Source organism: Danio rerio, chromosome 2 (assembly GCF_049306965.1).
Source record: "Danio rerio strain Tuebingen ecotype United States chromosome 2, GRCz12tu, whole genome shotgun sequence".
NCBI lineage: Eukaryota > Metazoa > Chordata > Actinopteri > Cypriniformes > Danionidae > Danio > Danio rerio.
The window spans coordinates 17,897,383-17,922,260 of record NC_133177.1 but is presented as its reverse complement, the minus strand read 5'-3'; the positions used below and the strand labels follow the sequence as shown (position 1 = coordinate 17,922,260).

The window sequence follows — 24,878 nt, the reverse complement described above, 5'->3', positions numbered from 1 at the left end:
GAAAAAGATAATTTTTTAGCTGAAATAAGTACTGTGCGACAATGAAATTAAAAATTAAATTAAATTAAATTAAATTAAATTAAATTAAATTAAATTAAATTAAATTAAATTAAATTAAATTAAATTAAATTAAATTAAATTAAATTAAATTAAATAAAGGGCAAGGCATCTGCTGCGTAAAAACTTGCTGGATAAGTTGGCGGTTCATTTCGCTGTGGTGACCCCGGATTAATAAAGGGACTAAGCCGACAAGAAAATTAATGAATGAATGAAAATAAAATAAAATAATATGAAATAAATTTCAATAAAATAGTTTTAAAGACTTAAATAAATAAATACAAAAAAAATTTTTTTTGCTGAAACCGTGCTAAAATAAAATTAAATTAAATGAAATTAAATTTAGTGTTGAAAAACATTTTTTTATATATAAAATATTGTTTTTTACTTTTTTTTTTAATTATTTAAATTCAATTCAATAAAATTAACTACCAAAACAAAATGGATACGGGTGACGCAGTGGCGCAGTAGGTAGTGCTGTTTTCTCACAGCAAGAAAGTCGCTGGTTAGAGCCTCGGCTGGGTCAGTTGGTGTATCTGTGTGGAGTTTGCATGTTCTTCCTGCGTTTGTGTGGGTTTCCTCCGGGTCTTCTGTTTTCCCCCACTTTTGATACAGGTGAATTGGGTAGGCTAAATTGTCTGTAGTGTATAAGTGGGTATGGATGTTTCCCAGGGATTGGTTGCAGCTGGAAAGGCATCCGCTGCGTAAAAAATGTGCTGGATAAGTTGGCAGTTCATTCTACTGTGGCGACTCCAGATCAATAAAGGGACTAAGGCAAAAAGAAAATGAATGAATGATTGAACAAAATGGACACACTGTAAAAAAAAAAAAAAAAATCCGTAAATTACGGTTTATTTCTGGCAGCTGGGGTTCCGGAAAAAAAAAAAAAAAAAAAAAAAAACGTAATATAACAGGCTTAAAATTACAGAAATTTACTGTAAAATAGAAAACCTTAAACTACAGAAATTTACTTAGATTTAAATTTCTGGTACATTTCTGTAATACTAACTCTGTTATTTTGAAGTAAATTTTTGTATTTTAATATCCGTTATTTTACAGTTTATTTCCGGCACCCTAGCTGCCAGAAATATATCGTAAAATTATGTTTTTATTTTTTAAAAAACTTTTTACAGTCCCCTTGGTTAAAACTAAATAAAGATTATTTTTGCTAAAAATAGTTTTGTGCTACAATAAAATAAAATAAAATAAAATAAAATAAAATAAAATAAAATAAAATAAAATAAAATAAAATAAAATAAAATAAAATAAAATAAAATAAAATAAAATTATTGAAATTAAATTCAGTTTAATTAACTGGCAAGGCAAAATGATTTCTGATGATACATCAGGATCTAAAGAAAAGGGATCAGCCTGTACAAGGAATTGAGCATTTTTAAAAACATTATTATCTCTCAGAAAGCAGTTTTAAGTGCATTCACAAAGCTTCATATACATTATTACATGACAGGACACACTCTAGCTATAGTGAACTTGCTTATGAATTTACTTGTTTACGAGGCTGTGTTTAAATTAATAATGATTAACATCAATGTCAAATCAAACATCAGTTTGTTCTTGTTCATTTTCTTCTCATTATCATTGTCATGATTATTATTTTGTGTGTGAAACATTCCCTTAAATTTGATAAACCAATGTAAATAACTGAACACATGTTGTGTTGTAGTATGTGGGCAAATGATTGCTGCTAATAATGTTTGATCACCAATGAAGTTGACAAGCGCTTTGATCCCAGCTCTCAATGTTCTGCCTCACAGCTGAACCCGTGGATGTGCTCAAGGTCTTAGACTTTAAAAGTTCACCTGAAGGAGTGAAGAAAACACCAGGCTTCTGCACCATCCGCAGAGGATCCAAACCAGATGTGGCCTACCGAGTGGACAAACGGGCCCAAATCAGCGCCCCAACCAAGCAGCTCTTCCCAGGTACGTGAATTGCGCTAATCTGTAGACAGACAATCATCCTTACTCTTAAATAAAGTGACTGTTCTGCTTGGGCAAGGCTTTAGGTCAATTCTAAATGTGCTGTAATTGGTTTGCTCTTGGAAAGTGAAGTTTGAAGTCTTTCCTTTTCTTCTCTTTGAAATGCATCCAACAGGAAGTACATAATGTAGCTTGACCGCCATGGTTAAATGCATTTGGACTGTTTACAAAGCTAGAAGTCTGATGCCCATTCTTTGATGAAGGAATTGAAACCATGTTTAAGAAACAGAAGTCTACTAGGAAAGGAAGAGATTGTATATTTGGCTACTGTTCGGACCAACAACGGCTCATTAGAAAAAAACAATCATTTAGCCTATATTTCCCTATATCTCATACATACATTCATTAAAGTTTACAGTTTAAATGAACTATGCACGGTAAGTGGCAGACAAAACACAAGCATTTAGTCCATTTTCACACAATTTTTGCATACTGTAATAGTATATGTACTACAAAACATCCCCATACTGTACTTCAGTGTTATGTTATAGGTTTTATATTATTTTTAAGCAAATCAAATACAACCCTTTTAGCATAACTCATTGAGTTTAAGTTGTTCTTTTGTTTAAGTTGCTTTTGAGTGTAATACTAGAGTACTAGCTAACCCTTGCTGACTGTAGGCCTAAGGCTGATTTATACTCGACGCTTTCACTAGTTTGCTTGAGTGCACGCGACGACTTCGACGTCAGCGCGGTATTTGTGGAGGTTTGCTTTGGGTGCGCATGACGAGACTTGAGCGAACAGTGAACAATTTCATTTGAGTTAAATATGAATCACTTTAAAGAGTATTTGCCTGAAACAGGTACGCCTGTACAGACATCTATGATCCGTCTAATAATTTTTGGCTATAGAAATTGCAACAGCAGTGGGAAGGAAAGAAAGTTTTCTGTAAACAGTTTAGAAAATCTTGAGTGATACGTTTTTTAAAAACCAAAAAGAGAGGCCATGGCATAAGCGGAGACCCATGTGGTTTTAATAAACAATTACAGAATATGTTTTTCCACCATTCATAGGTTTTACACTGATGTATATATTTCTATTTAGAATTTAAAACAATTTAATAGCTACAAAACTAAAATACTGATGCCCTATTTTTCTAGGTTTTGCTGGTGATAATGGTCAGGAATATTGGACCAATAATGTCTTTTTAGCAAATAAGTAGAGGACACAAACTAGCCGGACAGTAATGTGTAAATTGTGAAGTGGGCTTTAAAAAATTCTATATTTTTTAGTAGTGTACTTTTTTTTTTTTTGCTTTTATTCTTTCCATGATAAAAATATATTTGTAGAGCAGTATATGTTCTGTTATCATCAATATTTTATTAAACTTTAACAGGTAGAACTGTCTGAGATATGAACAAAAGCAAATGATGTTTCACCCTGATGATCCCTCGGACATTTCACACTGGATGAAAGATCATCATCTTCAGCTTAACCTCGCGAAAACGGAAATGCTTGTAGTTTCTGCCAACTCGACTCTACACCATAACTTTTCAATCCAGATGGATGGGGCAACCATTACTGCATCCAAAATGGTGAAAAGCATTGCAGTAACGATTGACGACCAACTAAACTTCTCTGACCACATTTCTAGAACTGCTCGATCGTGCAGAGTCGCACTCTATAACATCAGAAAGATCTGACCCTTCTTATCTGAACATGCAGCTCAACTCCTTGTTCAAGCTCTTGTTCTCTCCAAACTGGATTACTGCAACTCTCTGCTAGCGGGGCTTCCAGCTAACTCTATCAAGCCTCTTCAGCTGCTCCAGAACGCAGCAGCACGAGTGGTCTTTAATGTTCCTAAAAGAGCACATGTCACTCCGTTGCTCATCCGTTTGCACTGGCTGCCAGTTGCTGCTCGCATCAAATTCAAAGCTCTGATGTTTGCCTACAAAGTGACTTCTGGCTTTGCTCCTTCTTATCTGCTCTCACTTCTGCAGATCTATGTGCCCTCCAGAAACTTGTGTTCTGTGAATGAACGTCGCATCATCGTTCCATCCCAAAGAGGGAAGAAATCACTTTCCCGAATTATCACATTCAATCTGCCCAGTTGGTGGAATGAACTCCCTAACTGCATCCGAACAGCAGAGTCACTCGCTGTTTTCAAGAAACGACTAAAAACTCAACTATTTAGTCTCCACTTCACTTCCTAATCTGCAATTGCCTCTCTGGATATACCACTAACTGTACTCAAAAAACAAAAATGAAATAAAAAAATTACTAATGCTTTCCTTCTTAGACTTTACAGACCTGAAACTTGCCTATAGCACTTATTCATTGTTGCTCTTATAGTTGTGTAAATTGCTTCCTTGTCCTCATTTGTAAGTCGCTTTGGATAAAAGCGTCTGCTAAATGACTAAATGTAAATGTCTCAAAGGTTAATTTTAAAATATCTTGAATGGGTATAAAAATCTTTATCATGATCAAAATAATGTATAAAAATAATAAGAAATAATTTGTTAAAAAATCTTAATTGATATTAATTATATGACGTAGTTCCAAAACTTCCTACTTCTGCGACTTTACGGTTGCTTTCTTTTGACTGCCCCCTGTCATTTCAAAGAATATCATGACGACGAATGCATTAAGTATTTACCTCATCTGTTTCATCAGGTGCGCGCACAGTTAGCGGAGATCCTCAACGCGGCGTCAGCCAAAAGTAAAAATCAGCCTTTAACGGTGTACAACGCACAAAGCTTTTACCCACTGCAAAAAAAAAAAAAAAAAATGTTTTACACTTGTTTCTAGTCCAAATTCTTAAATCGAAAAGCATTTTCTAGACAGTTAAAAAAATTGTCTTATTTACAGAATTAATATGTGAAAAACTAAGTGAGTTTTTCCTTATAGCCAATGGGATTAGCTAAATATTCTTGCTTTTGCTTTGAACTACACTGTTCCAGTTTCTATGACCATTTATGTAAAGCTGCTTTGACACAATCTACATTGTAAAAGCGCTATACAAATAAAGCTGAATTGAATTGAACTGAATTTTGCTTTGAAATAAGATATTTTGTTACCCCGTTGGCAGATTATTTTGCTTGTTTTAGGGTAAAACTCACTTTATGTTTAGCCTGTGTAAAAATGTTTTTTGATTTAAGCATTTTTAGATACTTGGACAAGAAACAAGACAAAACTCTAATTAAGGAAAGCAGTTTTGCAGTGCATGCTAGTAATAAAAACAAATAATCAATGAATTAATCAGTGTGTTATGTTTCCTGAAAGTCCATGGTCAGCATCTTTTACAAATACGCTGTTTCAAATTTCTAATTATGCACTCATTCTATAACAGCAACATCATATAGGCTACATTTACTAGTTTAGTCCCATTAACTTGGCCCTTCTGTTCTATGTGTGTTGGGCATTTTCCAATTTGGCCCGACCGCAAAGGGTAACTGAGGCACAAAATAGCAGGAGATTAAATTAACAATTTGATTTCTGTGATTTTTGGCCGAAACTAAATCGCCTCCAAACCTTATGGTTTCAGGACTGGAAATTTCAGCTAAATAGCACGTTGTCGAAGAACGAGAAAATCTCCCTCAAAGTTGGCAAAGAAGAGCAGCACTTCAGAGATTGATAGTTTGAGTTTTAGTTCCACTCCAGTGTGCATGCAACCAGTTTAATAGTAAATCCGTTATGTTTTCTGACACCTTGTTAAGTTAATGTGCCAACAAAAAAAGACAAACTGTTTCATACTTCATAAAAACCCCACGCTACATCCAGTGTGAGAAAATGGTTGTTGTAAAAACTCTCAGTGCTAATATGCTCATTTCCAATGGATGAAAAATCAATAACAGCTGATGTTTAACCCACAATGCCTTTCTTATGTCTTCAGGAGGAGTATTCCCTGAGGATTTCTCCATCCTTATGACTATCAAGCCAAAAGCGGGAATACAGTCCTTCCTTTTGTCGGTGTACAATGAGCAGGGCATCCAGCAGCTGGGTGTGGAGGTGGGCCGCTCTCCGCTCTTCCTGTATGAGGATCAGCATGGGAAACCTGCTCCGGAGGATTACCCCCTTTTCCGTGCCATCAACCTCGCAGATGGAAAGCAAGTTGACTCTTTATTTGAAAACTTTTAATCTGTGAGAATGTTTTTGGTGGATAAAGCCATGATCCACATATGACCAAAAATATAAAGGTTTTGGCATTAAATGATCCATTTTTTTTAATGGATAAAGCCGTGATCTATCTTCTTTTTTAATGTTTTATTTTACATTGATCACCAATATGACAAAGAACACAAACATTTTGGCATTAAATGATTCAATTCTTCTACGCACTTTCAAAAATCATTAAGTGTTCTGATAGACATAGACCATTAGACCATTTTGAGGTATATAAACAAAAGCAGTGTTCCCAACGTATTTCCTGTTTTACATTTTTAATTTCTATAGGATCGGAGAATACAAAAAAGCCCCATATTGATAAAAAATGTTAAGATAGCTGTTTAAACATTATGTTATAATTGAATTGTGTCTTGTTACAGTTAGATAACAAGCAGGAAATGTTCATGGGCCAATGACATGACCACATTGAAATGGTCTATATTACATTTAAATGTCGGAAAACTGTACTACATAAACCATCACATCCACCAGTTTTATATTTATGGCTAGAACACGAATTTTAAAGTTTCCCATTTGTATCACAACTTTTAACAATGGAATAAAAATAAAAAAAAAATACGTAGGTATACTGTACATTTATCTACATCTTGAGATTCAAAGACATCAAAGACTCCAAAAGTCCTTTCAAAGTATTGAACAATGAGAAATACGATTAATATAATCAGGCATACATCATCATTGATTTTTAGACCATAAATATGCTAAATTTATCTTTAATAAAATAAGTTAGGTTCAAGAAATTATGAACTAAAGAAAAATATAAAACTATAATGGCTTGTTTATGCCATCTAGAGCCAAGGATTTGAGTTTACTGTATATACCCAAAATGCTTCTCATTTGCATAATTATTGTGATCTGAACACTTTTTCCTATACCTAAACTGTACACTCTCAGAGATAAAGGTACAAAAGATAAGGGGTGTTTTTTTTTTTAAAAGGTACAATTTTGTACTTTACAGTTGCACATTAGTACCTTTAGGGTACACTTTGTACCTTTAAGGTTTACTTTTGTACTTTATTAGGTATTAATATGTACCTTTAAGGACCTGTTAGGAACTAGTTATATCCTAGTGACAGGTGTTGTACCCTTATATTATAAGTGTACTATTCTAATGTCTGGTCACCTAAAAAAAAAAAAATACATATATATATATATATATATATATATATATATATATATATATATATATATATATATATATATATATATATATATATATATATATATATATATATATATATATATACAGTAGTGTAGTTTCAGAAGCAGTCTTATTTAATTTATTTAATTTTCTTTACAATTTTGACCAAGCTGGAGTCCAGCTTTCATCGACTGGCTGTCGTAGTGGTTATGCAATTTGCTTATGAAGTTTTCTTAGTGGCTAGTTTAATCCTTAGTGTGCATTATTTAGATCTGCTTATTCATTTATTTATCTATATTGATAGTACTGTAGTAGGAAAATTGTGTGATGTTAATATTTAGCCATATGTAGCCAATTAAGCAAAGCAAACATTTACTTGACGAGAAAATGAGAACAGCAGTGAGCTTCTGTGCTTTTGATTAGCCACACTGAGGTTTGCATGTGATAAAACAATGGATTCTCACAATTCATGTAGTGAGAGATTTTGTTTTTATAATTTGAGAAAACAAGTGTTAAACAAAACCCAGCTTGTGAAATATTTATAATTAAGTCAGTATGAGAGGCAGTATTAAGGAAAACGCCTTTTTAAGGGCTCATGGACAAAGAAAAAGGAGTGCTGTTTGTCTTTTCTTTCAAAATAGATTGTATTTAGGAACATCTTGTACTGACACAAACCTCCTTCTGTGGTTGTTTTGCATACTGATCCTGTGTTTTAGTTATGCAAGAGAAAGTGAAATTATATCAAGCCACAAACTGAACAACTTCATGGATTTTTTTGTTGTTTTTTTTTCACCCAATGTTCTCCGAACCAATAGGTGGCACCGTGTGGCTATTAGCATCGAGAAGAAGACCGTCACAATGATTGTGGACTGTAAGAAGAAGATCTCTAAACCACTCAGCAGAAGTGACCATGCAATCATCAACACAGATGGCATCGCTATCTTTGGCACCAGAATCCTGGACGAAGAAGTTTTTGAGGCAAGCAAAGCTGTTTTATGAAACCCTTGGTATACAGTCCATTCATGTTATCATGATATGAGGTCAAGGAAACTCTCTCTGAGAATTACAATACAACATCTGTCACTTGGCAATACCATTTCTGAACTTGTTTTTAAACATTATGTACACCCTAGTAGAACCGTTAGATGCTTTAGCAGTATCCCTTATTATTTGCTAAAGTGTTCACATTAGTAGTGATGTTACAAACAAAGGTTTTTGAAGCTTTGAATCAACTGAAACATTTGCTTCAAAAAATGATTAACAGTTTTAAAATGTTTAAAACATCACATGGGAGTGATGCTTGTTGGATAATATCGTATAAATTCAATTTAAAAAAATCGAACAAACAGCCGTTGTTGGGCTGTGGTGAAAATTTGTTTGCGAAATCGATTCTATGGATTTCAAAATACATCACAATTCTCTCTTGGGTTTATTTTGAGCTTAGTCTTAAAAAGTAGACGGCGTTCTAGGCTACTTTTAAACCGTACACTCACATGCTCAGGAGGAAGAGAGTTTGTGGGTTCAGCAAAGTATGTAATTTGACATTTATGTCATGAAATTTATGTAAACAAGGTCAGTGTTCAAACTATACCGTGACCTTTGGGGAGCTTTTTTTTTTCTACAGGAGGATGGGGGAGGCGAGAGGTGTGTTGCTTCAATCTTGCGAGTTCCTTGCTACAGTGATGTAGGCTATAAAACACACAAGTTCCTTGTTCTTAAACGGCAATGTATAAAAAAAACCTATATTGTAAAACAAATATGAATATAATTGTAACTAATATTACAAAGTAGACTAAATGAAAAAAAAAAAAACACACACAATAGTTTTGGTTTAATTTCTTGCTAAAGAACGCTTGTTTTCCCATCAATAACTTTCTTTGACCCTTAAAAATATCTTTTGAGGAATTTATTTTTATATGCACAAACAACAGCAGCCTAAACAACAGAACATCATTGTCTAATTTTACCTGCAGTGCTTCTGAGAGGAATTCATTCATTCATATAAAATCAACAAACACGTTTCACATAACAACAAAATAAATGACCTTGTCGTGTAGCCCATTATTCTTCTATTTGCTCTATAAGCTCAAGATGGTGGCATTAAGAACAGCATATGCCTTTTTGTTTTACATTGGGCTATAGAATGTCATGAGATCTCACTTTTCACTCAAGTAAAACACAATCGCAAATTGAAAAATGAAAGAAACACCATTGAAAGGGGCTCTGTTTTGTCAAGCTTACCTGCTTTCAGCCTAATTTTCCAACATGTTTACAGCAATGTAACAGTGTTTAAAAAAAATGCACATTGTATTGGGCCACTGTACACTCTTAGAAATAAAGGTACACGAGTTGTCACTGGGGTGGTACCTTTTCAAAAGGTACAAGTTTGTACCATAAGGGTTCATATTAATACCTCACGAGTACATATTAGTACCTAAAAAGTACAAAAGTGTTCCTTTTAATTTTTTTTTGTACTAATACATACTTTTGAGTTACCAATATGGACTCTTTACATACAAATGTTTATCTTTTAAAAGTGACAGCTTGCTTACCTTTATTTCTGAGAGTGTATGAAGCAAATAAAACAAAACACAAATACACATCATTTGTTTCTGAAAATGAAAAAGAAGTGTCTCAACGTACATATAAAAACATCTGGCTGGTCTTTGACATGACTGGACTTTGCTTTTCAGCGCCCCTACACATTGATGCTCGACAAGGATGGCATGTCTTTTTTTTTAAGTGAGGTGTAAATCTCCATTATGCATGAATGAATGAATGATATTTTTGCACTTTTACACATAATAATCTATGATCACATTACACAATACTAAAACCGCACGTCAAATTAACACATTATGAGTATTTTCCAAAATTTCTCAAATCAGGGGAGCCCATGCTTTATTTAGGGGAGCCGAGCTTCCCCTAGCTCCCCTGTAGTTCACTATGTAGTTTAGCTTTTTAAATTATTATTTTAGGTTCAAGTGGTATTCGTAAAGAAACCGCACCATCCATCTAAGCTCTGCATTGCGTTATGAAAATCTCAAATAAGAAATTCTAAAATTATTTTTCACCACAGCTCTAGCACAGTCTATTGAAAATAGCTGGAAAATCATCTAATATCTTTAAATAAATAAACTTATACTTATTCTACTTATTTATTTTTAAATTTTTTAGGCTTCGTTTACAAAAATTAGATGAATTTCACCTCCCATCGGAGAACAAGTGAAATTTTGTGATTTCCTGTTGTAATTGTAACAAACCTTCATGTGACCTTGGCAGTTTCATGAAGATTTGTGAAACATTTCAAAGCTTTAATGTTACCTAAATTGTACATATATCAAAATGGGGTGAATCAGTATACAGCATTTCCAAGGTACAGCTTCAGAGATTTTCTTCTGAAAATGTAGGAGTTACAGACACAAACGTTGCACTTTATTTCACATTACATGCACTTAAGATGCACTAACAGTACAGTGTACTTCCTAAGAGGTACTGGGTTATATAAGGTAACTACATGTATTAAAGTTAGTTTCAGGGGTAGGTTTAGGGATAGTACCTAGTTATTACCCAGTTTTTGTAATTACTATGTTAAGGATATATTATGTTCATGCGAAATAGCATGCAAGTTAAAGCCCTACTCCCAGAAGTACACTCAGACTATTGGATTGTGTCTGTTCGCCTGACGCTATGTGAAAAAATGTGCCAAATGATTTGATTTACTGCACAGTCAGATGATGTTTGTCAGGGGATGAAGGCTTTTAGTTCACTTACAAATGATGGAGCATGTCATTGGGTTTTATTTCCCCATAAATCACTGAAATGCTGAACGCATGTCAGCATTTCAAAATAAAAGGTCACTCCAGCCAATAAATTTGCATTTAAAGTACTCAGCATATTTTTTATTTGTTATATATTAGTTTAAATGAGACTACTGGGCTTATGAACAAGATGACCTAATATGACTTTTGAGAGATTTAGGCTAGTTTTTGGTTGTTTTTTTTATTCAACAAGAGTTTTTATTCACCATAGAAAATGAATTATACACTTGATTTGACAATCACTTTATCCATTTGGCAAACTATTTTACCCAAAGTAAATTAGACTACATTTAAAAAACTTATTTTAAGTTATATCGGATTTTCTTTGTGAGTTAAACTGTGGTTTTGTTCTCGCTGTGCCCTAATTTTTAGATGCAGGGAAATATCTCTTAATATTTTACAAATACGACAGTGTGACTCAAAATCTGGCCCTTGGTCAATGTGCAGATTCTCTAGCAAACCATAATAAACCATAAAATTGGGCCCAGAGGCACCTGGCTACCGTCTATGTCTTCTAGTTCTTGTGTGGGAACTGCAAGAGGGTACTTTTTAAAATGATCTGTAATTACCAAAACCAATGTCTTCTGAGAAAAAGATCCGTGTAACCCGAGTTTCAGAAAAGAACTAAAAGTTTTCTATTTTTCATTATTAAATGTTATAGATGCTTGTTCTCACCATATGCCAATTACTGTCTCATTTTACTATCTCAAAGGAGAGTTTGAAGGAAAATCTGAGCCCAAATTTGTACCTCACAGTGTAACACTGAGGTACACATATCCTCATTTTATACTGTAAAACTCAATAAAAGTAAAGTAACAGCATCCTACAAGCTAAGCTTCCAAATATTTCATTCATATTTCTATTTTCTCTATTAAGCAATCCTTTTTAGTGCTGTATGGGCGATTGCGAGACAATATCTGCAGAGTCTGTCTTTGATGTGAGCTGAAGGAATGTTGCTTAATCAGAACAGCATGCTAAATTTTGCCTCAGGTTAGAGATGTCGTAGAGCACAGAAATCTTTTGAAATTTTGATCCCGTTTCTTCCTCTTCCCCGCTCACCCCAGTGTTAGTCAGAGGGTTGTGATGAGCCTGCAAAATCTATAGCCTGAGAGGTAAATCTGCCAAAGGTAATGGGCTCATTTTCAGCAATCGCTTAGCATCTCGTCTCTCAACTCTTCCACCCATTGTGCGATTGCCCATAATGTTGGAAACTATCCCAAATATCGCTGCCCAGTAGTAAACACAGATGTTTCAATCAAGAGAGTTGCTCTTCATACATCATTGGGTTATGAAGAAAGCAATATATTGACAAACGCTTTGCTAGTACACTCAAAAAATGACGATTGTTGTTTGTTCTTATTACTACTTGTATATATATATGAGCTGAAACAACACAAATTTTGAGGGTTTTTTATGTTCAGTCTACTTAAATTAGTTCTTCCATGTTGCCTCAATACAAATTGATTGTGTGAAACCCAACATGTTTTACAGTGTAGGTCTTAGAGCTGGGCAGGATCTTGGGATTTTTGTCTTGTTTTCAAGTTATGGTTTTGTGTTTGGATATATTGGTGTGTTCAAAATAGGGCTGCACAATATATAGTTTCGGCATCGATATTGTAATGTGTGATTCTGCAATAGTCACATAACAGGGATCTGCAATGTAGTTGCGATTTTACACTAGCTGAGAAAAGTCTTGTCGTCGATCCAAGTTGTAAGGGCAGCAAATAAGATGCTGTAAGATGTAGGAGGCATTGAAGAGGAATCAAAAGTATCTAGATGAACTCTGGGAGTCCTGCAAGAACGTTCGAGGTTACAGAAGTAACCCTGCGTTCCCCGAGGAGGGGAATTCTAGTGCTATAAGTGGATTTAATCTTTGTGAAAATCCACGTATGGGAGGTTTCGGATCAGAAGCTGCTTGTCTGAAGAGTATTGAACGAGCCAATGAATGAAATGAATTGGCAGCGTAAGCTTGCGCTGGAGCGAGCAAATGCCATCCTTTTAAGCTGAAGTGACTTTCAAACAGCTAAGGGACAGTCATTATGGCAACGGAGTATAGCACTTCCGTTCCCCTCCTCGGGGAACGAAGGGTTACTTCTGTAACCTCGAACGTTCCCCTTCGGTTGGGGAACTCCAGTGCTAGAAGTGGATTTGATCTTTGTAAAAATCCACGTATGGGAGAACTATGGAAAGCGCCATAATGACTGCACCTTACCAACGCCCCCAATGAGGGGAAAGTCAAGCAAGCGTGATGCACTCACATCATGAGAGGCGTGGTCCTCCAACGTGTCCCTGGACCTAATCTATCCTACTTCAACAGAAGTAGATGTATTTAGAATTTAAATGTATTTTTTGGGAAGTCGTGAGCATCAAGATAATTCTAGGAAAATACGACAGTACGTTGGGAAGCGTGCAATCCCGATAGGGAGGACGCTGGGGAGGCCATCCGTTACCCAAGGGGGAATAGATGGCAGAATTTACAGAATTTAGCAAAAAAGTGGTTAGCGGAGAGGGAAGACACGGGTCCACCCAGGGGGAGGACTTAACCGTGGCGGAATAAGCATGTGGGATCGCCTAGTGGGGATCACGCATAGCAGGCACCTATACCCAAAACGCAGGCTAGAAAATGGCGCAGCAAACTTGTCTCAACACCCTACCGAGTTGTTTCCTCAATCACCAAAGGGTTACCTAATACCCTTGAGGACCCCGACCCTCTTTATGGAGGCCAACGCAACCAGCAGAGCTGTCTTCAGGGACAGAAATCTTAGAGATACTGAATCGAGTGGCTCAAAGGGATCTGCTCGCAAACTCGTGAGTACGAGGGCGAGATCCCAAGAGGGCATGAGAGGGGGGCGAGATGGATTAATTCGCCTAGCACCCCTAAGGAACCGGATAATGAGGTTATGCTTTCCCACGGTGGCGCCAGCTACCGCGTTATGATAAGCGGAAATGACGGCCACGTAAACCTTGAGAGTGGAGGGCGACAGCCTGCTGTCCAACTTCTCTTGAAGGAAAGAGAGCACAACACTTATCTGGCAGTTTCAGGGCTCTTCTCTGCAAGAGACGCACCATTCAGTGAATAGACTCCACTTCAGGGTGTAGGCGCGCCTCGTGGAGGGGGCTCTAGCCTGAGTGATGGTATTAACCACCGCAGTCGGTAGGTTACCTAAGTCTTCCTCGCGTCTAAGGACTACGTGTGGAGGTTCCAAAGATTGGGGCGAGGGTGCCAGATAGTGCCCTGTCCCTGAGAGAGTAGGTCCTCTCTCAAAGGGATCCTCCAGGGGAGGGCCGTCGCGAGGAGTGAGAGCTCTGATATCCAAGTCCGGTTGGGCCAAAGGCTCACTAGGGGAAACGCATACTTGCGTATGCCCTGAGGCCAGCTGCTGGCCAGTGCATCGTGCCGAGAGAGCCCTCAGTCTGGGAAAAAAACAACTGGCAATGAGCGTTCTCGGGGGAAGCAAACAGATCGATCTAGGCCTACCCGAATCGGGCCCATATCAGCTGAACAGTCTCGGGGTGGAGTCTCCATTCTCCGGGGCGTAACAGCTGTCGTGAGAGCGCATCGGCTGCACGATTAAGCGTGCCTGGAACGTGAATGGTGCGCAGCAATTTGACTCCAGAGGAGCAGACGGCGGATGAGCTGAGACATCCGGCGAGAGCGCATACCCCCCATACGGTTGATATACACCGCCGCCGCCGTACTGTCCGTCCTGACCAACACGTGTTGCCGCTCCAGCACCGGTAAAAAGCAGTGGAGAGCGAGGAACACTGCCAACAGCTCTAGGCGATTGATATGCCAATGCAACTGGGCACCTTTCCACAGGCCCGCAGCTGCATGCCAGCGACACACGGCCCCCCGACCCGTGTTGGAAGTGACCCACCACTCTTTTTGGGTACGATGAAGTATGGGCTGTAAAACCCACTCTCCATCTCTGCTGGAGGAACTGGCTCGATTGCACCCTTCGCCAGGAGGGCAGCTGTGCAATGGTCATGGCATCGCAATGACGACATGAACCGCCCGCGAGCACCGCATTAACATGCTGGACCCCAAACATGCAACGCAGTGATCGTGTCCATCATCTGGAGCCAGGAAACCCCCGCATCCAGAAACACACAGTCGGAGCGCCATCCTGAAAAGGACGTGCTGCACGACTGTGTTGCTCTTTTAGGAAAGCTTAGCAACCATACGCACCGCTCTGGAGGACTGGACCCAAAGAACCACAGGCAAGGGAGAAACCCAGCTCGACCGTCTGCCGCCGCCAAAACCGACTCTGGACCGGGAGACACTCGTTTGCTCTGAAGTGCTGAATTAGCAAGAGGAACCCTCATCGACTCACTCAGAAAGGATCTGAAGCTAAAAGGATGGCATTTGCCCGCTCCAGGTGTGCTTATATGCTGGGATAATTGGCAATGCAGCACACCTGCGCAAGCTTACACTGCCAATTCCTTTCATTCATTGGCCCATTCAATACTCTTCAGACAAGCAGCTTCTGATCCGAAACCTCCCATACGTGGATTTTCACAAAGATCAAATCCACTTATAGCACTGGAGTTCCCCAACAGAAGGGGAACACTTTCTTTGTCATTCCAAATGACTTTATGAATAAGTTATTTGAGTCATTGCAGAGATGTATGAATACAGTTCTCTGAGCTCATGAGAGTCATACACAATATTAATTCTTTCTCCACCGCTCCATGACTTTATATTCTATGCTGTACATTATTTCTGTTAAGTAACAAGACTTTTGTCTAAGCAAAGTCAGACCTTACTTCTCTATTTTAAAATCAAGGCATGATTATATTTTATTTTGGTAAAATAAGCGTAATCTAGAGGACTTTACCTTTCTTATAAGCTGCTTCTGATAGCAAATGATCAACTAGACCCAGATCCCTGTGACCTTCATTCATCTTTAGAACACAAATTAAGATATTTTAAATAGAATTAGAATTTAGATTTTTTAATTTAAAATATTTGTGATTTCAGTGGTGTAACTTTTAATCATATGAAGATTCAAAAACTTTTGTGTGCCAAAATTACTGAAAATATTACTCTATTTGCCAATTTATTCACTCTTGTGTCAAGTCATCAGGGTATGGGTTTACTATGGGCAATATGAATAATATTGTGCTGCTTCCAATATGTTGTGCTGCTCTTAGTAAGCCACATTTGTTACAGAACTGAAACGGAAGTCATTGACACAATGTTTTTACAGGTTATTTTGGAGCACAAATATGTTTTGTGCATGATAATCATTCATTTATTCATTTTCTATTCGGCTTAGTCCCTTTATTAATTCTGGTTCTCCACAGCGGAATGAACTGCCAACTTGTCCAGCAAATGTTTCACGCAACAGATGCCCTTCCAGTCGCAACCCATCTCTGGGAAACATACATACATACCCATGCACACTCAAACACTACAGAACAATTTAGCCTACCCAATTTACCTGTACCGCATGTCTTTGGATTGTACCCGGAGGAAACCCATGCATACGCTGGGAGAACATGCAGACTTCACACAGAAATGCCAACTGACCCAGCCGAGGCTCGAACCAGCGAACTTCTTGCTGTGAGGCGACAGCACTACCTACTGCGTCACCCGCATGATAATTATTCAGAAGTTATAATAAAAGAACTATTAGGTCTCACAAACACCTGCTTGTGTACTGCGGTAACAATTTTTGTGGCTTATTATGTTTGTTGATGTTCTGACCTTTCCTCTAGATGGGAAGAGTATTTGCAGATGCTTAAGCAAAATAACATTTAAGTTGTGTTTGTTTGTATTTGTGTGTGTTTTGGAAGAGAGCTTAAGGTCACAACCTGCTCACCAGGCAGCCAGACAAGAAGTACATTCATACTAAACACCCCAGGCAAGGAATTCAGAAGGTTTCTGTGATTATGCCAAAGGAAAATCCCTGCCGTAGGCTTGGCAAACTTTTGCTAATTGACCCACTTAGCAGGACATGACATGTACAGTATGAGATTATATGAGTTAATTATTTGAGACATTTTGTAACCCATTATTATCTGAATTTTCTATGTATTGAGGTTTGGGGACATAAATAGTATATAAATAACAGACTGAGGCTAGTTTACAAAATGTATTCAACTGAATATCTTTCAGTGAGGGTTTTTTTTCTGAACAGAAACTATTTTCTATCAGTCATATATATATATATATATATATATATATATATATATATATATATATATATATATATATATATATATATATATTTTGTGTGTATATATATATGTGTATTTTTATATATATATGTATATATATATATATGTATATATATATATATATATATATATATATATATATATATATATATATATATATATATATTTTGTGTGTATATATATGTGTATTTTTATATATATATATGTATATATATATATATATATGTATATATATATATATATATGTATATATATATATATATATATATATGTATGTATATATATATATATATATATATATATATATATATATATATATATATATATATATATATATATATGTATGTATATATATATATATATATATATATATATATATATATATATATATATATGTATGTATGTATATATATATATATATATATATATATATATATATATATATATATATATATATATATATATATATATATGTGTATATATATATATATATATATATATATATATATATATATATATATATATATATATATATATATATATATATATGTATGTATATATATATATATATATATATATATATATATATGTATATATATATATACACATATATATATACACAAAAAAAAAAAAAAAAAAAATATATATATATATATATATATATATATGTATATATATATACACATATATATACACAAAAATATATATATATGTATACATATATATATATATATATATATATATATATATATATATATATATATATATATATATATGTATATATATATATATATATATATATATATATATATATATGTGTATATATATATATATATATATATATATATATATATATATATATATATATGTGTATACATATATATAAATCTATTAAGAATGAGACTATTTATCTTCTTATTTTATGAAGCTGAATATATAAGCTTTCTATTAATGGCTTACTTGGTTTGTTAGGATTGGACAATATTTGGCAGAGATAAAACTGAAAATCTGAATATATGGAATCTGAGAAAACTGTCTTTTTGAAATTGAGCAAATTAAGTTATTAGCAGTGAACATTACTAACCAAAAATTAAATTTTGATATGTTTACAGTATCTCCACGGAACATGATCTTTATCTTATATTATAACATTTTTTTTTACATAAAACAAAAATCAATCATTTTCCCCCATACAATTCATTTATGCGACATACTATAAGACTTAATTCTTAATTAATTTATTTTAATAATTATCGTAGTGTTATATGTTTGCAACTGAGAAATATTGACACAGTGTGACTGAAATGACTAATGACTTAGGGGCCGATCACACCACACCTGCTTTTACCTTCTAAAAATGCGAGGTGCACCACACTGTCTTTTTTGCTGACACTTTTAACGTCACTAGGCAATGACTGAATCAGCTGTGATTTGTGCGAGAGTGTTGCTGTTGATATTGTTATAATATTTAATAATATTGTGATACTCAGGATTTGTCATACAGCTCTCCATAACTTGAAATAGTGACCACTAGTCTCTCCTCCATCTTTCGGAAACCCCCGCCTCTGCTTTCATTTGATTGGAGGATGAAAGAGATATGACAGACGTAGCATGCTATTTCTGTTCAGAGTTGACTTTTTTTTTAACTGAGAGTGCGCAACAGCAAAAACGTAAGGTGCAGCTGGCAGTTGAAAAGCGAGGTGCAGCATGCATAAGCAGCATGCAAAACATCTGCAGCCATTAGTAAATCATTTTAAAAAGGAGCCTCTCTAAGCAAAAAGCACACTTGTGTGTGATCGACCCTTAAAGCTGTTTTATACTATACATGGCAACTGCTCTTTCCATATCAAACACAGATTAAATTTTGTTTACCTCAGTCAAAATTGCAGTCTTTATTGATTAGTCGTGCAACTCTAACCTCATTTGTTGACATGATGCATGTGAATTGCAGAGCCTGTGCAAATATGTCCATAATCGCTGTGATCAGATGCTTTTTTAACTGCTGTTTTCTCACCAATGTCATTTCTCTTGTGTGCTTGTTGTGGTGTTAAGAGGAATGAGAGCAGCACTTGTTTACACTCATCTGGTGGTTTGTTATCACTATATTTGTCCAAAGGTTATAAAAACCTTTGGAGTGACTGTATTGGAGCATTCAACCCCTTGTGTACTTTGCGCTTACATTAGTGTGAAGTAGAGTAGTAATAATTTGCTGGCTGTAGTTCACATAAAGGCCACCTGTTTAAGACAGTCCTTTTCAGACAGCAGTGCTCAGCCCTGTTCCTGGAGATCTACCTTTCTGCAGATTTCATCTCCAACCTTAATCAAACACACCTAAACCAATTAATTAGGTCCTGAATATAGCACTTGATAATTACAGGCAAGTGTGTTTGATATGGGTTGCAACTAAAACCTGCAGGTCTCCAGGAACAGGATTGGTCACCAATGCTTTAAGACATGCAGTAGTTTATTGCAGCTTGGCATTTGTGAAAAATTTTCTTGTCGTAAGAACACAGGTCATTTTTGAAGTAAAATAGCTTCAGCATATGGTCTGACTTGTGGTTGTGTTGTGTACTAACTTCATTTGCTTACTCAAATGATATAGCAAAACTATGTGACAAGTGTATGTTTACTTTACAAGGATTGGATTTACAAAATAGCTTTAATTTAGGGGTTTGAGATGGCACACTTTTGTAATTGGATTTTTCATTCTACCCTATAGTTAACTGGTAAACATAGTGTGTGACAATAATCTTTTTTTTTTCAGAGATTCACCAAGGATTTTTCTGTTCTTTTGTCAAAATTCTAAGCAAGAACTGTTTGTGAAGTGGAATTTATATCTAGTCACTCTTGGCCAAGAAAGTAGCCAGGCTTAGCCAGCCCTGTGAGATATGGCCCAGGTTTTAGGGATCTTTGGCCAGAAGTCCGGCATGTCATCAGGAATCCAAATTGGTTTTCCTTTGAGGACATGTGTTAGACATTGAGTGGATGGAAAATCAAGCCCAATAACTCTGATCAACAGCAGAACACTTGATTTTTAGATTATGACTTGGACTTTCGCTGTAATGGTAGGATATTTAGGAAGTGTGATCATCTTTTTTGTTGATGATATTAAATTTAAGGTTGTTCTGTCCCAATAGATGGAGCATTTTTACATTATATTGTTAACGCCATTTCTTCTGGTTCTCAAATCTGATTGGTCACCTAGTAGCACATCGCAGCTTGTTTCACTCGGCTATTGTTTTATTGTTTAAATATAATGTCAGAATATGATCTCAATCATTTATTAATTGTCCCAGAGCAAATATATTTGACTGTGGGCTAAATGAATATAACTTTAAAACAATTAAATGCTTTATCAAAAAGCAACCATTATTTGTTTGATTGATTCACTCACAGTAGCATTTTGCTTAGCAACTATAGTCGTTTAATAAATTGAATTCATTATTAATAATGGTAGTGTATAATACAATTATTTTGTGTTATAAAACACTGTGTATGTTCTGGTAATTAATATTTCAGTGACAAAGACTTATGAGTTATATTATAAATGTAAACATTTATTTCCAAACATTCAAAATAATGCTTTATTATTTATAATAAGCTCATTAATACATCTGTAAAAAGTCTCTCACTAAAATATTACAATACTCTACAATTTAGTGCAATGAAGAATCTCAACATTTCTTTGTTTATAGTTTTAAAGTGATGTTTTTGATATGGTTTTTGATGTTTTTGATATGGTTTTTGATGTTTTTGATATGGGTTTTGGCCGAATCATTATAGCGGTTTGGAAATATAGCAATATCATACTTATGCATCTCATGTCATGTGATATTGTATATTAAAGGTGCGGTATGTAAGGGTGCTTTCACACCTAGACTTTTGTTTCAGAACCTGTCTTGTTTGCCAAGTTAGTGCAGTTTGTTAGGCATATGTGAAACCAGCAACCGCGTTCGGGTGCGCCAAATCAATCTGTCTGAGATCGCCTGAATGAGGTGGTCTCGGCTCAATCGCAATGAACTCTGGAGCGGATCGATTGTAGTGAGAAAGCAAACGATCCAAACTTGGCTATATCACAGTGGATATATAATAGGCAAATATGGCTATAAGAAGAGAGAATTATGAGTAGGGCGAGATGTCATTCCTACCGGTAAATGTGGTTTCATGTCTATTACGAAAGTAAAAGCATGCTGAACTATTAGCAAAAACTGTTTATCCGTTAGGAACATTAACCGAACTGCAGTCTAGCCAAGGGCTATGCATGAGAGAGAGTCTTACCTCTGATTTATGTCTGGTGACGACCTCTGTGGGCATCAATATTCAAAATTAAAGTGCAGCTTTCCTCTTATAATGTCTAATTGCTCATCGCCATTAATTAAATATGGACGCATGACAGCTGAGCGGGACTCTGCAAAATAAACCATGAAACTCTGACCAATGTAAGGAGAGTTAACTCACACGTAACTTGTTTTAGCTCTTTTGGTCCATTTAGAAACGTTGCCTTGTGAAAGCGAACCACACCAAGAACAAAGAGCAACATTGTAACAATTTTAATTCCTGTCTCGAAACAACTGAATCGATTCACAGGTGGGAAGCACCCTAAGTTTGACACCCAGTGGTTGAATTCGGTATTGCATGCCTGGATCATAACAGGCGTAGGTTGCCAGATTGAGGAGCAACAGGGCGAGTCTGATGATTGAGCCCAAAGGCTGATTTAAACTGTCTTCTATATAAAAGCAACAGCACGCGATAGAAGCAATATTTTCAGTATCCAAAGGAGCTTCTGTCCTAACCTACTCCTCGAATTGATATATTCTATTCTATTTCTTGCAGCTGAACAATAGAAAACTGACAATCATCACCTCAGGTACACCTCATGTGCTTTATCCAGTGTTTAATGCAATAATGTGAGTTTGAATGCCATTTTACAGGACGTTTATTGCCATATACTGAAAGCAGCAGCAGATAGTTGACCTCAGATCTTGAAAATAAAATAAACAGTTTGAAATTTAACTGTAACTCAAAACAACACATATCCGTGATTCAGCATCTACATTTAATAATGTTACAGATCTTTAATATGTATTAATTACATTATTAAAATTGTGAGTGAGTGCATATTCTGTGCTTCTGAATGGCTGTTTTTGAATTTCTGTCATGCTGCATCTGGCTTATCAATGCAAATCTCATCACGTAGCGTGTTGTTAGGACATACAATGTAACCTGCTCACTTTACGTTCGTAATATTTATATTATTTGCTCATTAATAACATTATGTAAAACTGAATCTGTGTCTCTTTTTTCCAATATGCGATTTTCCGCTAAGGCAACCCTGTTTGCTGAAATATAATTGCCTTAAGTGGCATTGGGCGGGTTAAAAGAACCAAAACAATGACAGCCTTTTTTAAAAACAGAATAACTGACTTCAGCATTGTTTTTCAAATAAACAAGTATTTTCAATTGTGAAATATGTTATGGTATTTCTATGCTTTAGAAGAGTCAAAAACTTACATCCAGCGTTAAAAATGAGGTTCTTCTTTGACAGTTAGTGTATACAGTAGTTGCTGCTAATCTTTGAGCTCAACACATTGATCGTTGGTTGTCAATTTGTTCGTATATTAATTTCGGTGGCATTATTTCCATGACACTGGTGGCACATGTTTACATAGTTTTGTAGTTAGCGAGAGCCCCTAGTTCTGAACTAGCAGGATACCTCATGTTGGAGCATCTGTGTTTCTGTGCTTTGCAAATCTCTTAAGCAGGTGTGAACCTGGAACTGCGGCTGAGGGGAAAATATGATCAGTGCTCTATGCCTTGGCAGAGGTTTCACAGCTGTTTAAAAGATATTACATCCAGCTTGGACCTTTTTTGTAACCAGAATCGTAAGAGTTACAGCATGAAATCATCCCTCTGCACATTTCTTTTTCTATTTATGAGAAGATTTTTTAATCACTTTTTGTGTTCCATGGGGATTTAAAAAACTGCATACAATGTTTGAAACAATGTGAAGACAGATCTCATTTCCTTCCCCATCAATGCCTGATCAAAAACATCTTCTAGCTAATCAAAAAAGCTTTCATATCCTGTTAGCGCTATGCTCAGCTAGCACCTAGCCAAGCATGCATCATTGTAATGTAATGTAATCTCCAATTTAAAAAGAGATTCATATGAAGAGCTTGCCTCACAAACAAAAGTCACGTATCCTGTGTTTAACTGGTGAATAACTGGACATATTCCCCCTACTGTTGCCAGACCTCCTGTAGATATACGAGTTCACAGTTCATCATGAAGGCGGATTGTTTCATCAGAATTTTACTGTATGCTTTTACTCATTGGCCTTTTTTTCTTTTTCTTTTTCCCGACTGGCCTCCGTATGTGTCCTGCTCACTGCTGGGAAACATATTTTACTATTTAACGGCTCCCGGTAGAGTGATAAGGTAACATTTGAGGCCTGCTTCAAGACTGTGAAGCGGCTGCCGTTTGGAGGATTGCTTTGGAATGGGGCAAGTGAGTCAGAGGTGGGGTGTATTAAAGCTTAGCCATCATTAGATTTTGTCTCAGTACACTAGTGTTATTCAGAGTGTGCATGGAATTCGTCTACTCGTGTATTAAACAAAACCTTTTCCCAGATTCTGCCACAGAGACGGTCTGCGTTTCATGAAAATGTGAAATAAGATCTGGGGTGCGTTAGATGCTCCACATTTTCTGCATCTGACAGGCTGTTTGCTGTTTTTACAATTGTCAAACAATCTGCATTTCCATGATATTATTCCAGTCTGCAATTTTCCTCTTTTGCCAACTCTCTCTTTTCCGAATATCTAGGTTAAAGTGTCAGGAGGGATAACTATTGACTCCAGACATTGGAAAGTATGTCTGTTTTTTTGTTACTTTCACTCGAAAATGCTCCAGCTGGGTAGTTGACAGAGAACATTTATTTATCATTTATCTTCAAGGTTTTTTGAGTAGGCATATATGAATCTTGACGGTCTAGGCCATTACATACAATGAGTTATTGTCTTGCAGTGTATTTTTTAAGTTATTATAAATGTACAAGACAAATGTGTTGTGCTTCTTGTACACTTTAAACCTGATATTATAGTTTGGGTTAAGTTAGATTTTTGGCTTTGTCAGAAATATAAGTTGACCTGTGCTTTTTAAAGTAAGTTAGTGTATGTTTGCTGACTTTTTTCCATAGCACCGTGAACATGCATATGAAGTTTACCGCATCAAAAACTTTTTATGTAGATTCCTTTACTAGCATGTAACACTTCCTTACAGTTTTCACAGGTTCAAAACTTAAAACTAAAGAGAAAAATGAGGCAGAAATCATAGAACATTTCACAAACTTTTATATTAAAATGAACAGAAAGCAAAAGTTTAACACTGGTGCCACACATTTTCTTAAGTTTTCTGTGACTGAGAAATTCAATGACACTGGGCAAAGTCAAGTGTTAAAGTACAAACACAACACAATTTCTCAGATTTAAAAAAAATATATGAACAGTTACTTTCTAAGCTTAATGTAATGTGATTTAGAAAATCATTTACCTTGTT

The 24,878-nt window shown here is 35.8% G+C and overlaps 1 protein-coding gene across 2 annotated transcripts in view; it reads left to right on the top strand.

Annotated features, from left to right (window-relative positions):
- col11a1b (collagen, type XI, alpha 1b) overlaps nt 1–24,878 on the top strand; it is a 175,342-nt gene that overhangs the window by 7,745 nt on the left and 142,719 nt on the right. For both annotated transcript variants that reach the window (XM_073917530.1, NM_001184954.1), the window contains 3 exon segments: nt 1,833–1,997; nt 5,887–6,100; nt 8,136–8,298. In XM_073917530.1, coding sequence (XP_073773631.1) covers nt 1,833–1,997; nt 5,887–6,100; nt 8,136–8,298 — 542 coding nt within the window.